Source organism: Pelophylax lessonae, assembly GCF_965119305.1.
Source record: "Pelophylax lessonae genome assembly, chromosome: 8".
Taxonomy (NCBI): Eukaryota; Metazoa; Chordata; class Amphibia; order Anura; family Ranidae; genus Pelophylax; species Pelophylax lessonae.
Genome location: NC_138775.1, coordinates 127,311,123 through 127,327,569, shown reverse-complemented (window position 1 = coordinate 127,327,569; position 16,447 = coordinate 127,311,123). Strand labels below are relative to the sequence as shown.

The 16,447-nt window shown below is 42.9% G+C and overlaps 1 protein-coding gene across 2 annotated transcripts in view; it reads left to right on the top strand.

Annotated features, from left to right (window-relative positions):
* ATF7IP (activating transcription factor 7 interacting protein) overlaps positions 1–16,447 on the top strand; it is a 233,313-nt gene that overhangs the window by 66,759 nt on the left and 150,107 nt on the right. For both annotated transcript variants that reach the window (XM_082266006.1, XM_082266007.1), the window contains exon 2: positions 8,258–9,639. In XM_082266006.1, coding sequence (XP_082122132.1) covers positions 8,265–9,639 — 1,375 coding nt within the window. In that variant the 5' untranslated portion in view covers positions 8,258–8,264. The remainder of the gene's footprint in view (positions 1–8,257; positions 9,640–16,447) is intronic.

The following is a 16,447-nucleotide window of genomic DNA, read 5'->3' as shown; positions in this document are numbered from 1 at the left end:
ACAGCAAGCTTTTGCAAAACCTAAACTTCAACCAGCCTTGTTATAACCTTCAACTCTTTTGCTTCCGCCAACGTATGTCATACATCGCAGCTATGTGTTTTACACATGTTCACACTTCAGATGCCAACTGATAGAAGTGATCCGCTGGCTATATAGCTGCCAGATTGCTTCCATGGACTCCTGGAATGTACATATAGTCTGGGCTTTGCTATGCCACTTCTGTGCCATAGGAACCTCCATTCACTGATCTGTGCAGAGGAAGGAACACCTTTTGGTTCAGATATGAATTTTAAGCAAAACCCAAGAAAAGACCTTTAAAAAATCCATGCCAGTCCCCTATCTGTACATGCCATCCACCAATTGGATCATTCCGCAATGAATATCCTGGTCAATCACAATGAGCAATGCCCGATTCCTGCCAACCAACACACTCCCAATTCTGATGCTAACTTGGGAAAAAATACTACTTCCAGGGCCTGGTGCCAACAGTCAACATAGGTGGGGTTTCCCAAGTGAGATAATAGATCAAAACCTGGCCACAGTCATATTTATTCAGTTTCAATGTTTACATGTAGCCATATTTTGGCAGTTATGTCACACTTTCCGCATCCCTTTGCTTGGCTGGGAATTCTTGTACAGTAAATGGGGCTGGCTGATGTCACTGATTGCTAAGGTTATGGCAGGTGCCAGCACCCTCCTAATACTAAAATTCCGAAGTACTGCATTCAGACGAATGTCCGAACCACCCAAACAGCATAGCCTAGACTGCCTATAAATTGCAGTGGTTTTAGTGGACCCTGACTATGCTGAAATTTATCTCTGGAACCCCGACTCAATGATTGGAGTATTCAAGTCTAGTCAACACTGCTCAGGACATAGTTTATTCTGCAAGAGAATTTCACATTTTCCGCTCTCTGATTTGGGCTTCCAATCGGGAGTCATTTGATATCTGCTTCTTCATCAGGAGTCCTGTGCTTTTGAGGTAGTGGAGTATGTCCATTTACACTCGATCTCCTACAATGCAATGTTCTGTCATCACGGCCTTGGTCTTCTGGGTTCCTGGACAGACTGATTTATTTGGTACAAAGAGGCAGTATGTTCTTGACCTGGGAACTCCCTAATTTCTCATATTGTTGAAGCTCTTCATGCGGGATGCCTATCTGTCAGTTTTGGAAGGAGTCCTGGGTATCTGGTCAGTGCACGGGATTTAGTTGCTCAATTCAGTCTCCTGCCCAACGTTATGGAACATTTTTAGGTGATATAGCAGTCTATACCAGGTGACTCTCAATTAAATAGTACAACAGTGCAGAGATTCAGCCCGACAGCACAATGGCAATGGATAAAGCCACCATTAGGAGGGTTTCAGGGTCAGTTTCTGCTTAGGCTAGATGGTTAGTTCAGATCCTGTTCTGGCCTCAATTTCACGTGTTCTGCGTTTTCCACTCATGTACATGAACAATTGGCTTTCAGACTTCCAGGAGGACAGACCCAGTGTCCCAGAACCTTGTTGCAAGTACAACCACAAACTAGACAGGTTTTTTTCAGCCACAGGGATCTTCTAGCAGAAGTAGTTGCTTCTTTGGTGATTTTGTGGCACATTTAGCCCCTGTTGCCCACCCCTCTTTTGGACTGCTTTTGGATGCCCTTGTAATCTAAATTCGAAGAATTTGTGTTCCTTAATGGCTGAGAGAGAAAATAGGATTTTTGTACTTTGTAAAAGGTATTTTCTTGGAGTTCCTTGAGGGACACAGGCATCTTCCATCTTTATGTTGTTGGTACTACTTTGCAACAAAGTGGATACATAATGGTTGTGCATAATGGTTGTGGACAGGATAATACTGTCGGTCAATGGATTTTAGTTTGCGTAGGCCTTATTAGCATCCTTAGATTGTGTTCTTAATGTACTTCCAAGGATAGGTGTTAAAGATGAGTACTAAATATTTTCTTTTTGTTAGTCTCCTAACTTTGGAGACGTCAAGATCTTCTTCCCCTTGTCTCCCCTGTGTCATTGAGTGGCTGCTGCATGGGAGGGGAAAGAATGCTGACCGCAGCTAGATCGTGGGAGCCTGTGGGTGCTATTATGACTTCTGGAATGCACAGCATTTTTCAAGCACTTCCTTAAGCCAGAGATGCCAGACCCTTATTTAATATTTATTAATAAATATTTTTATTTTTATTTTGGTGGGGGTAGGCAGCAGATGAAAAAATATATGGCTGAGTTTTGCTGAACGCGTAGCGTGTTCATGGACATCTAAAAAAAAAAAAAAGATAAATGCAACATGCAGGTTATGTTTTCGTACATAGAAAATGGCTTTCTTTGCCATATTACTCTGTTGTACGGTTTATCCCTGCTTTACTCTTGCTTACACAGGTTATCATAAGCTTTTCTTGTTTAGTGAGTGATATTTTTATTTAAATGCGGCTCGTTAGTAGTTATTTGGTTCAAACCTAATTAGCAAGCTGTTGAATTGCATGTATAACCTCTCTTAGAGGAACTGTGCAAGTATATTTGTACAGCTAAATTTGGGGATCTGATGCAAAGTAAAAATTGTGATCATGACCACAATTATACCTGTGCATTTAGCTTGAGACCCTTTCCTCTGCTGTTGCTAGGCAACCTTTGAGAGCTAGAACACTGGTTGATGGGAGTGCATACAAACGCACTGTCTTGACACCGTATAGGTTATAACTCGATGTCCCCCCCCCCCCCCGTCCCCAAAGTTTTGGGACAAAGCATGTCTTGACCAATGTGCCAAAATTATTAGTGGGGCATATTGAGACCCGTTGACTACCTCCTTATTTTTAAAATTGTGAAATTTTTATAATTAAGTCCTGGAATCATGGCGGTTTACGGCCACAAGTAGGGGCCAATAATTTACAAATTTTTATCCTTTTTAGCAAGATTTTATTAGTTTTCTGATTTCACATTAGTTTTTAACAGGCCTATTGTTTATATAAACCTACTAATATATATTGTGTGTGTATGTATGTATGCATATGTATATGTGTGTGTGTATGTCAGGTCCATAAATATTAGGACATCTACAAAATTCTAATCTTTTTAGCTCTATACACCACAGTGGATTTGAAATTAAACAAACAAGATGTGCTTTAACTGCAGAATTTAAGCTTTAATTTGAGGGTATTTACATCCAAATCAGGTGAATGGTGTAGGAACTACAACAGTTGGTATATGTGCCTCACACTTTTTAAGGGACCAAAAGTAATGGGACATTTAACAATCATAAATCAAACTTTCACTTTTTAATACTTGGTTGAAAATCCTTTGCAGTCAATTACAGCCTGAAGTCTGGAACACATAGACATCACCAGACGCTGGGTTTCATACCTGGTGATGCTCTGCCAGGCCTCTACTGCAACTGTTTTCAGTTCCTGCTTTTTCGTTGGGCATTTTCCCTTCAGTTTTGTCTTCAGCAAGTGAAATGCATGCTCAATCGGATTCAGGCCAGGTGATTGACTTGGCCATTGCATAACATTCCACTTCTTTCCCTTAAACTCTTTGGTTGCTTTCGCAGCATGCTTCGGGTCATTGTCCATCTGCACTGTGAAGCGCTGTCCAATGAGTTCTGAAGCATTTGGCTGAATATGAGCAGATAATATTGCCCAAAACACTTCAGAATTCATCCTGCTGCTTTTGTCCGCAGTTACATCATCAATAAATACAAGAGATGAGGTGTATAGAGCCAAAAAGATTAGAATTGTCAATGTCCCAATATTTATGGACCTGACTGTGTATGTATGTATGTATGGTATGTATGTATGTATGTGTGTATACTATTTTTTTTTTTTTTTTGGGCTTTGCCTGTAAGGGTGCCTGGTAAGAATTCAATCGGACAATGCCAAGGCTGTGGCATGTCAATAATCAAGGGGGAACCAAAAGTGCCCTAGCAGCCAGAGAAGTAGCAGGCATTCATAGTTCTAGTTAAGGGTCATTGTAGCCGTATTAGTGCACTTGCGACAGAGACAATTGAGTACTGTCCGTGATACTTTTTATTTGTATGCTAGAGCAAATAAAAAAAGTATCGCGGACAGTACTCAATTGTCTCTGTCGCAAGTGCACTAATACGGCTACAATGACCTCAAGCATGATGGAAGATACTGCATATAGCCGCATAAAGAAGCAGTTAACCAACCTGATTACAAAGGAAACACAGATCAACAGTTTGTATGTTAGTGCAAATAAATAAAAAAAAGTATCACAGACCGTACTCTATAGTTATAGTTACATAGTTAGTTAGGTTGAAAAAAGACATCAGTCCATCCAGCTCAACCTATTGTGTGTGTGTGTGTGTGTGTGTGTGTGTGTGTGTGTGTTTGCTGTTAACCGTACATTGTATACCTCTGTATGTGGTGGTCTTTAAGGTGCCCATCTAATAGTTTTTTGAAACTATCAATGCTCCCTGCTGATACAACTGTTTGCAGAAGAGAATTCAACATCCTTACTGCTCTTACAGTGAAGAACCCCCCTACCTATTTTAAGGTTAAACCGCCTTTCCTCTAGTGTTAGTGAGTGGCCACGTGTCTTATTGTATTCCCTTTCTCTGAATAGTTTGTTCCTTATGCTAGAGTCGCCAGTACAGTATTTGTACATTGATATCACATCCCCCCCCTCAATCGTCTCTTCTCCAGAGAGAACAGGTTCAGTGCTTGTAGTCTTTCCTCATAGCTGATGTCCTCCATTCCCCTAATTTTTGTTGCCCTTCTCTGGACTCTCTCCAGTTCCAGCACATCCTTCCTGAGGACCAGTGCCCAGAACTAGACAGAATACTCCAGATGTGGCCGGACCAGAGTCTTGTAGAGAGGGAGAATAATCTATTTCTGGAGATAATCCCCTTTTTTTTTTTTTTTATACATCCCAGTATTCTGTTGGCTTTGCTTGCAGCGGCTTGGCATTGCATACCACTGCCAAGCCTGTTGTCTACCAGTACCCCCAGGTCCTTTTCCATCCTAGACTCACCCAGAGGTTCCCCTCCTAGTGAGTAGCTTGCTTTCTGGTTTCTGGCACCCAAGTGCATTACTTTACATTTTTCAACATTAAACCTCATCTGCCATGTAGTTGCCCATCCCATTATTTTGTTAAGGTCCGCTTGTAAGGTTTCCACATCCTGTATAGAAGATATTGGCATGCTTAGTTTAGGATCATCCGCAAATACTGAGATTGTACTAGATAGGCCCTCCTCTAGATAATTTATGAAGAAATTAAACAGAATTGGCTCCAGGACAGAACCCTGGGGGACCCCACTTTCCACACCCGCCCAATCCGAGTACTCCCCATTAATCACCACCCTTTGCACTTTCTCCTGGAGCCAGTTCTCTATCCAGGTACTCGCCTTATGGTCCTTACCTACCTTCTTTAGTTTGAACAGTAAGCGTTTGTGGGGAATGGTGTCAAAGGACTTTGCAAAGTCCAGATTCACCACATCCACAGGCTTACCTTTATCTAGGTGGCAGCTCAATTCATCATAGAAGGTTAATAGTTTGGTTTGGCAAGAACGATTTTTCATGAATCCATGCTGATTACTACTAATACCATTTTCATTACAGGCGGTCCCCGGGTTACAAACAAGATAGGGACTGTAGGTTTGTTAAGTCGAATTTGTTTGTCGGAACATGTATGTTTTTTAAGTTTAGCTCCAGCCAAAAAAATAATTTTCAAGTATTATGGATAGCATATGGGCAAGGGTTTACACCCCTGTGCCATTTGTTTTGCTGTCTGTACCCCTGTTCAGAAGATTTCACCTCACTTTCTGTCCCTATGACAATTGGATTTTGAAAATTTTGGGTTGTTGTGGAGACAAGGATTAGTGATAAAGCTTCAGTGGAGACACATTTTTTCCCATGAGAACTCTTACAGGAGTGAATTTCCCTTTCTACAGGTAGATTTCTCCTCACTTCCTGTTGTCTCCCTCCGTTTGTAAGTAGGAGTCGTTTGTAAGTCGGATGTTTGTTACTAGGGGACCGCCTGTACTAATGTCTTGTATGTGGTCCCTTAACATCACCTCCAAAATCTTTTAGATTACTGATGTTAGGCTGACCGGCCTATAGTTACCTGGTATACATCTCTGCCCTTTTTTTTAAATATTGGTACCATGTTGGCTTTTTTCCAATCAGCTGGCACCATTCCTGTTGTAAACTATCCTTAAGGATCAAGAATAATGGCAATCACCTGGCTGAGCTCTTTAAGAACCCTCGGGTGCAAGCCATCCGGTCCTGGTGATTTATTTGTTACATTTCTCTAGTTTACTTTTAATTATCTTATGTTAGCCATGGCGGTACTTCCTGAGGTGTGTTATTTAGTTTGGCCTTACAAGCTCGGTTAGTGTAGCCCCCCAATTCTTTTGTGAAGACTGAAGAGCAGAAATTATTTAACGCTACCGCCTTTTCCCTGTCTCTTTGGCCAAATCTCCTTTGTCTTTTATGGGGCCAATGTGTTCCGGCCTCGCTTTCTTACTGTTTTATATTTGTTTTTACATTTCTTATTACACTTTGTAATGCTTGAATGCTGCCAATGACCCCCCAGCCTTGTATTTTTTTAAGGCCTTTTCTTTAGCATTAATATGCATTTTTATGTTTAGCCACCCAGGGTTTAGTTTTGCTCTTTTAAATTTATTTCCCTTTGGAATGCACTGGCCAATCCCTTTAAGTATGCTCTTGAATCACTCCCATTTTTCCTCCGTGTTCTTTGTTGCCAGGGTTCTATCCCATTTGATATTTTCTAGCAGAGATCACAGTTTTGGGATATTGGCTCTTTTGAAATTCAGTGTTCCTTTTTATTACCCTTATGTTTCCTATCACTATGATTAATACTGAAACTAATTGACCTATGGTCACTGTTTCCTACGTTGCCCCCTATTTCCAGCCTCTGCTGTGCACATTCCAGGGGTGGAAAATTGGCAGGCGGGCAACCTCAGTCGACAGGCGATGGAGCCGGGCGAATAGTCTCTTCACCTGGAGGTGTTTCAACATGTCTCCAGTAGGGGACTCCTGATGTGGGCCTGTTGGCCTCATCTCAACTGGAAGATTCAGAGGTTTGTGGCAAGATCTCCGGATTCTTTGGCCGACGCTATGGTGGCCCCTTGGGGTAAGTATCCTCTGATTTATGGGTTTCCTCCACTATAGCTTTTGCCGAGACTTCTGCGCAGAATCGAGGCAGAAGGGATTCCAGTCATTCTGGTAGCCTCGCTGGTCTTGGTACGCAGGCTTCGAAAGGCTGGTAGCCGATGCTCCTTGGGGACTCCCTCTCAGAGAAGATCTTTTGTTGTCTCAAGGGTCGATCTTCCATCCTGCTTTTACAGTTGCTGGCTTTGACGGCTTGGCTATTGAAAGCCAGTTACTGAAGGATAGAGGGTTGTCAGATTGTGATTCCTATACTGTTAAAATCTAGAAAATCTAGTGCTAGGAGGATTTATCTTTGTGTTTTGGAGGGCGTACATTTCTTGGTGTGAGTCTCTCGGGGGAGGGGTGGGGGTCCTCGAGGTTCTCCTGGTTTCTCCCCGTTCCGGTTTCCTTTTGGTGTCCCGTCTACTGGAGTTTCTACAACAGGGTGTCGATCAGCGTTTGGCTCTGGGCACCATCAAGGGCCAGATTTCCGTCTTGGCAATTTTTTTTCCAACGGCTGTTGGCTACAAAATCTTTGGTTCACACTTCGTTCAGGGGGTTCACCACTTGGCTCCTCCGGTAAGGTCCCTGGTACCTCAATCTGGTACTGTTGGTTCTTCAATCTGGGATCAAGGAATGTAAACATCTCTTGTAAAAGGAATAGTGCACGGCAGGTCCTCTTTATGGAGAGATCTGGAGTCAATAAGACCCCCTCCAATCTCTCCTACAGGCTGGAAAGCCTAAAATCAAAAAAAAAAAAAAAAACTTTTTGGTCTGGTAAGGGTTTAGGTCTGGCTTGCACTTAGATTATTGTCCTATAGGCTGCAAAATCTGTGCAGCCAATCTGTAAATGAGGGATTTCCTTGTCTTTGCTCAACTGTTTTCTGGGAAAGTTCATTGATTATTTTATTTCCTAGAAAGAATGTAGTTGCATTATTTTAGAAATATTTTTTCTTGTGTTTTGCAGAATTTGTGTTTTTTGTTTTTTTTCATTCTTGAAAATATATATTTAATCTCAGATTATCCATTAGTAAATACTTTGTAAAGAGAAATTATTTGCATATTTCCAATTTAATAATGTTGCATGGCATACATTCATGATCAGATTTTAATTAAGATATTTTTTTCTAATTTACAGGTTTAAGATGGATGCTGCAGAAGAACCCCAAAAAAAGGTATTTAAAGCTCGTAAAACAATGAAAACAAGTGACCGTCAACAGTTGGAAGCTATACACAAAGTTAAAGAGGACCTGCTGAAACCTACAGAGCTAAAGCTTGTTAACGGAAACCATGAAAATGGTGATTCAGACATGAATTCTGTTCATAATGAGACAGACTCTTTGGGGGACAAACCTGATGTAAATGGTATCCTGGATATTAACTGTGACAAGAGACATGTTGTGAAAGTCAACCTGTCTGACCTCAAGGATGGCTTAAGAAATGTTGACCAGGTTGGGGACTTTAAGCTGCCAGCTGAACTTAATCTTCCTGAAAGTATAGCTTGTGAAGATGCAAGCCTCAATGTGACAAATGCACAAGCTATTCAGACTACTTCGGATAGCATCGATCCAATACTTGATGAAAACATTTCAGCCCTTGATGCTGATGACCAAATTGTTTCAGAAGGGTTGCCATTGCTTGAGAGCTTACCTGGTGTTGCAGAGTCTTTAGAAGGACATTCTCAGTCAAACATTCCCATGGAAGAGAACATTGTTGAAAAATCCTTAAATGATTCTGAAGATGTAAATCCTGTTGAAACGTCTGTTGAAAAAGAGAGTGCAGATGCAGGCACATTTGGGAATATACCTATTGATAAAATAGAGACTGTGTCAGACATGCATGATCTTGAGCCTCTTGATGCAGAGGGTATATATTCTGATAACGTAGAAAACCAGGAGAGTTCAGATAAGGGCTCTCAGAATGAGGAGGCTGGAAAAGAGTTTCATGGCAGTGAAATGCATGACTCTGAAGAACCTGTAGAAAATAATGGGAAGGAGGAAATTGTAGAATCGATAAGTCTACAAGAAAACTTGACTGATATGGATGTGACAGAATCTGAGTGTTCGTCTGAAAAAAAAAATGAATGCAAAACGGAGGACATTCCATCATCACAGGAGGATGTTGGTGAAGAAGCTATATCCAGCAGTATGGAGGTTGACCATACTTTGAAATCTGTAGAGCAGAGTCCATCTCTTGCTGAAGAAGTGTCTCTTGATAAAACTGTTTCAGAATTGGAGCAAGGTTCTGGATTAGAAAGTCTAGATACTATGGAAACCGATGAAATTATACCTATTCTAGAAAAGCTGGCGCCAGTACAGGATGATTTACAGTGTTTTTCGAAGTCTGTTTTGAGCGCTGAAAATTCTGTTAATCAAGAAAAAGTTGAAAACTCTGCAGATTCTCCTAGCAAAAATGATGCCAATGAAAGTTTACCAAGTGAGGCATTTTTAGTTCTTTCTGATGAGGAAGAACCTTGTGAAATTGCACCAGCCCAAGAAATCACAACCAATGATGATCAAGGTAATTCATTATAAAACTAACATGCATTGTGCCATACTCTATAATCAAACATTAGAGCCATTACACACATTTGTGTATTGGTGTGATGCATTTGAAAAATAAAATCTTGCCTGGTCCATCGTTTGGTGTAGATTCCAGCAAAACAACATCCTAGGGATGAATGTGAAATGCACGAACATCTAAAAGATTTAATAACCCTTGTGCAATTGTCTAAAATGTTTGCTTCTGTTAGGAATGTGTACTTGAGTTCCAGGTACCATCTTAAAACAGTGCTGGGACAGTCGTTTTTTTTTTTTCCTAGCGACTAGCATTGGCAGTGGAACAGTATTTAGTTCTAAGCCCTTTTAGTTGTACTTCTGATCCTGCTACAGATGGGAGTGCTATGTAACAGGCAATGTAAATACCTTTCTTCCATATTATGTTTGGTAATGAGTGATGTCAGTTAGGAAGTAGGTTTAGGCAGTGCTGATTCAGCTCTGTCCAGCCATGCTTTTGCAGCAGCAGATCACCGCTATATTGGGGGGGGGGGGGGGAACTGTTGCTGTAACTGTTTAAAGTGTTCACTTGAGTTTGGCTTTAATATACATTGGTCAAGTCCATCAAAATCTGCCAGTCCTCTTAACACTGCCCAGATTTACTATGCTGCTAGCCCAAAGGTGTCTCTGGTGCTCCCTTATCCACTGTGGTGATGTGCAAAGACAGGAAATGTTAATGGCAGGATCACCAGGTGAAAAACACTTAAAGAATATTTAAACCGACCATTTCATATTCCTGATATGTGCCTGCTGTACCATGTACTTGTATGAATAAGTATCCTGTTATTTGTATTGCTTCCTGTGTGTGAAATCCCTTGTGTTCCTGCCAATCACTCTGCTTTCCTAATAAAAACTGACCACCCTAAGCAGGAGAAGATTGTTCTCTAGCTCTGCTGTCCTCCAATGATCAGACTTGCCTTTCCAGGGGAAGCTCAGTGTGCTGCTTGTTCTCCTCCCCTAGGTCTTATGCAGCTGAGAACAGAGGTAATGTGATCACTTATTAAAAAAAAAAAAAAAGTTATAAATATTTTCCCTCCAGTTCTCTTCTAGGACAGCCCTTGAAAGATGGAGCTTCTCCCACCAGAACAGAGGGGGGGGGGGGTGCTTTGCTACTTGACCTCTTGTCCCAATGCTTGGAGTATTCCAAAACGGACAAATCAACTGATAGCTGCGTTGCTAAGCTATCATCTAGTTCGAACAAAACCTTGTGCCACACAGATTTCTTAATACCAAAAATTAGTAAAAAGGAGGCAGTCTCCATTTCCAAAATTTCGCTGCTCCTTTAGAGATGGGGTGCAGTCTATGTTCCAAACCTTCTGTTCGCTTATTGCATATTTCCAAGTGCCAAGCACTTCTACCAGGCAATCCGACCAGGTGCCTATTTTTCCTACTCCAATGGATTCAGGGAACATGGAACCCAGTGGCTCAGGCGAGGTTACCCCAAGAATTACTGACCCACATTCCTCTCAATCTGATTCAGGACAGAAAGAGGGTCAAAAATGATGCCTCGAAGACCACCAGGTTCAGACTTGGAGGAAGTAGATGAACTGCTTGGAGCCATCCATTAGACTTAAGCCCCGTACACACGTACCGATGGTCGGCTTACAAATGTTCCTCTTTTCTCCCCGGGATGTCGGTGTCTGCTGAAAAGTGCAAAGACAGCACAAGGACAGCACAAGAATTTTGTCCGCTGACTGCAGAAGTGATGTCATGTAATGGTTAACTTTCCCTGTGTTTTCTATTTTCTGAGCATGCCCAGTCTTGCAAATCTGCGGTCTGTCGGCCGAATTGTGTACTGACAGGCGAACAATCGTCCGTTCTGGTGTCGGCATACAAATATTTTCATGTTTGCACGAAAGACTTTTGTCCGCGGATTGTGCGCAGACATCTGTCGGAGGCACCATACTAACACGCGTACAATCGGCAGATCCTTCGTCCACCGACGTTTGTATGCCGACGATCGGTACGTGTGTACGGGCCTTTAGAAATCAAAGAGGAAGTGTCTTCTCTCTAGACACGACATGGATGTACCAGGGGCTGAATAAGAAGCCCAAGGTACTTCCAGTACACCAGGTCATTTCCAAGTCCAAAATCCTCCTCAGAGTGGTCTGAGCCTGAAAAAAGGCCCTTCTCAAGCAATCTAAAAAATATTCCCCTTTGGTGATCCCAAGTCAGTCTGGAACCAGTGCCCAAAATTGGATGCGCCTTTAGCAAAGGTATCAAAACACTCCGACTTGGCCTTTTGAGGACATGGGAAGCCTAGGGGACTTAATAGACTAAGGGGTATTATAATTGTAAAAAGATCATGGGATACCTGCATGGCCAACCTGAAAGCCTTCACTGGCCATGACCTGCATGGCTAGGAACTTTGAGTTCTGGCTAAAACTACAAGAACATCGAGCAGCTGGTATGCTTAGGGAAGAGTTGCTTAAATCGTATCCAATTCTCTTCAAAGTCGTGGGCTTTAGTAGCGATGCGTAAGCTGAGTCAGTAAAACTGTCAGCTAGAGCTGCATCCCTCTCAGTATTAGCTGGAAGGGCGCTCTGGCTCAAGACCTGGTCTGGAGATATAGCCTCGAAACTATATCCATCCCTTTTTTTCAGGCAACCTCCTCTTCGGGTCTAGGATTGTACAAAGGCGAACCCATTTGAGCGTACAGCTGATAGGAAGAAGACCTTCCCAGTTAAGAAGAGGATTTTTTTTTTTTTTTTTTTTGTCCCTAAGAGGACGACAAGCCGGGGAAAATGAGGCAAACTGAAAAGGTATTGAACAGGCCAAAATGGAGGCTAAGGCCAAACGTGCCTCCTGGCCAAAACAAGTCCCAGTGACGCCAGATGCCAAGTGGGAGCAAAGCTGGAGAAATTCCTTCCCCAGTGGCTTGAGTTGACCATCAACAATTGTATCTGGGGAGTGTTGCAAAAAGGTTATGCTTTAGAATTCAGCAAAAATCCCCCCTCAAGACTCTTAAATCACCAAACTACCCAAGGATTCTGCTTTTGTGGACCAGAATGTCCTAAATCCAGTGTCGAAACAACCTTTGACCCTTGAACACAACTATATGGTACAAAAAGTTCTGTATGGAGTCAATTTACTTGGTCGGGGCTTGGTCTTTCTGGTGCATTTCATGGCAACGACGGACTTAAATGATTTCATGTTCCTATCAGAGAAAGCTCTCAGAAGTTCCTTGACTCGCAGTAAAAATAGAGACAAGATCCACCATTTTCAGAGCAGAGCCCCTTACCATTGGGCCTGTCTATAGCCTCAAGAATTTTTACCAAAATTCGAGCAGAACTTTGGTCGCCTTATTAAGGCTCCAGTCCATAACCGTCATCCCTTATCTGGACAATCTATTGTTTTGACACTGCCCAATAAAAAAAAATGCAAGAAAACCTTGCACTTGCGCATAAGTGGTTATCCAGCCAAAGAAATCTTGTACCTGGGTTACACTATTTTCTAAAGCGCAAAAGATTGTGCTCCCAGGGGAAAAATCCTTCATCAGACCGAGGACAGCACAGAAGTAGTCTTAAGCCTTATTGCGTCATCCATTCCTGCGGTTCCTTGGGCCAGACTTCACCAAAGACCACTTCAGTCCGTCCTTCCTGCAAAACCTCAGGAAAAATGACTGAGTACAGAGTATACAGTAGGTGCATCTCAAGTTAGAATAGCATCAAAGTTAACTTATTTCAGTAATTAAATTCAATAAGTGAAACTCCTATATTTTATGTGCAGAGTGATATTTAAAGCATTTCTTTATTTTAATATTGATTATGGCTTATTATGGCCTTCATCCACTGTTTTTTATCAAGGCCAGACCCCTCTACCAGGAAATTCAGCTATCCAAAGCAACCTGGGCTTCCATAACACCTCAGCAGTGCCACGGGTTGATTGCTTCCCTGCCAATGCTGCATTGATGCAGTATTTCATGCAAAAGGAGCCCCGACTAAGTAGAGTGCATACTATACTGTACATAGACATACCTTTCAGTAAGCCATCTTTTCTGTATTAAAAATCCTTTTTTTATCTCTTTTTTTTTTTTTTATCTAATTTTCTGAGATACTGAATGTTGGGTTTTCACTAGCTGTAAGCCATAATCCTCAACATTTTAAAAGAAAAATGCTTGCAATATTTCACTGTAACGCATCTATATAAAATAGAAGTTTCACTTTTTGAATTGAGTTACTGTATTACATTAACTTTTTGATATTCTAATTTTATGAGATACATCTGTATCTTCCTGCCAGAGCAAAATGTAACCTGTGGTGGTGGAGAAATCAAGCCAACCTTCAGGGAGGACTGCTGTGCACCTTCTGATTTTATTTTTTTTCCCCACATACTGACTACAAATGCCAGCAGTCAGTTTGGGAGCCCTTCTAGAAGACCAGTGGCTGCAGGGTGTCTGGTCTCAAGAAAGACCTAGCTCCTCCAATTACAGACCACTCAAAGCAGTGGCCCGATGGATTTTCGCTTTTCAGAATCCACTCAGGGGCTAACACTTACAAGTCAGAACAGACATTACGTCAGTGGCATATTTAAACAAACAAGGGGGGGGGGGGGGGGACAAGAAGCCCTGTCTTGATGAAGATCTCTCAAGAGATCTTTTCCTGGGGAGAAAGGGAACCTAAAGTCTTTTAGCTTTTCATCTCAGGGTCATCTTCCGCAGCAGACAGCTGATTTCTCAGGAAGAACGGTCTCTAGATCCAGAGGTGTTTATGCAAATAGTGTCCAGATGGGGTCTTCCAGAGAGACCGGTTTGCCAAAAAATCCAACACCTGGACTAGAGAGAAATTCTTCATTTAGTTTGGAGATCGGTCAGTGGCAGTGGATGCACTTCAGAATTTATGGCCCCTCAGTCTAAGCTATGCCTTCCCTCCCCTACAATTAATTCTAAGGGTCCTAATTAAAATTTAGGATAGAGCCTACACCTCTAGTTCTAAATGGCTCTGTTTGGCTGAAAAGAGCATGGTTTCTCTTGCGTCCTCTGACAGACGCAGCTCTTCAATGTTTCTTTACGAATGGGTAATGTGCCATCTATAGGAGTAGACTAGGCAGTGAAAGCTTTTCACTAGACATGCCTATAGGGGCTGTCCCTCATGAAATTACCCCAGACACACCGTGCTCACTAATACGTTTCTTGCTACCTAGTTTCAGGCGTAGGACCTAGGTTCCCTGCTGGGACTCCGGACTGTTTTTTTTTTTTTTTTTTTGAAAATGTGTATTTTTTTTCTTACTATCGCTGGCTAGTGTCAGGGGGATCCTCCTGGTGAACTACAAGCGACAGCCGGGCTGCGGTTTTTGCACTGGATAATCTAGATCCTTATGGTCTCCCAGCCTGGCCAACGAGCGTGAGCAGGTTGTGGTCCGCCCAGGCCTCGCCACAACAGTGCCCTGACGGATGGGGACGAGCCTGCGAGCAGATGCTTTGCCGGGACGCATCACCCTGGAAAGCCCTCAGTTGCAGCGTTCCCTTTTCTGGCTGGCAGCACCCCCACTCAGGGTGGGAGGCGAGCTTTCTCGGAGCGGAGCCCCAAGGTCCATGGTATGGTGAGTGATGCAACGCCCCCTGTGTCCCTGAAACCGATATCTGAGGGGGTGATGCTGGCCCACTCCTGGGGATAACAAGGCTGTGTCCTCTGAAAGATCCCCCTGGCCTGTCAGGACAGGTCCTGCCCTCCCTGCTCCCGCTGGGGGCGCTATAGCTGCATCGAACGCCTGGGGTGGGGTTGTGAAGCTATTACCTTGTCCTGGGGGTTCCCCTGAAGTGGGTTCCTGCAGTGGCCTCATTCCCTGGGCTCCTGATCGATTGGTGCCGTTTTCGGCCGCCATTTTAAGTGTGGGCTTTAGGCTGCATCGGTGTAAGGCATGGGTGTCCAACCTTTAGGCTTCTCTGGGCCACATTGAGTGTAAAGAAATTTTCTCGGGCCAGATATAAAATATATACTATAGTTAAGGTATATAAGTAATAAAACAGCGCCACGTCCTTCACGCACTAATTTAACACAACTAGAGGATGATCAAATGAAATGGAATCGGTATACAGAGGTTTACTTCTTCTGAGAGATATTAAAGAAACACTCTAACCACCATGACCACTTCAGTGATTTAAAGTGGTCATGGTGGTAGGAGTCAGACACTGCACATGCTGGGATATTTACAGTTCTGTGTTGGGGGGGTAGTTGCTCCCCTAGCACATGATTTAGGCAGCTAGAAAATGTAATGTCCTTATTCATACATGTATGAACAAGGACATAACATATTATGACAAAACACAACTAGTTATTAAAAAACATATTGCAACAATTTACACACGCTAATGCACATACCTTTTCTACTTATTTTGCAGACTGCTGCCAGTTACTGCTGGCAGTTACTGCTGGTGGGTAATGCTGGTCATGCGAGTGCTGCTGGTCATGACGTTGGGTATGGGTACTGCTGGAGGAAACTGCAGTAGAGGGCAGACCTGCTGCTTCCAGTTTGGCTCCTGTCACAGGCTGAGTGCATTTCATATCACTCCGCCTGTGACAGAGCTGGAACTATACAGGAAGCAGCGGCTCTGTCACTGACTGCAGACATCCTAAGTCTCCTGCGGCAGCTGGGGGATTGCACAGGACTTGCAGCCTAGTGCATGCCCATCCAATGCAGCCCAAACGGTGCCATCCAATGCAGCTTCATCAGTGCGTGCCCATCCAATGCAGCCTGATCAGTGCCCATCCAATGCAGCCTCACAAGTGCTTGCCCATCCAATGCAGCCTGATCCGTGTCAATCCAATGTAGCC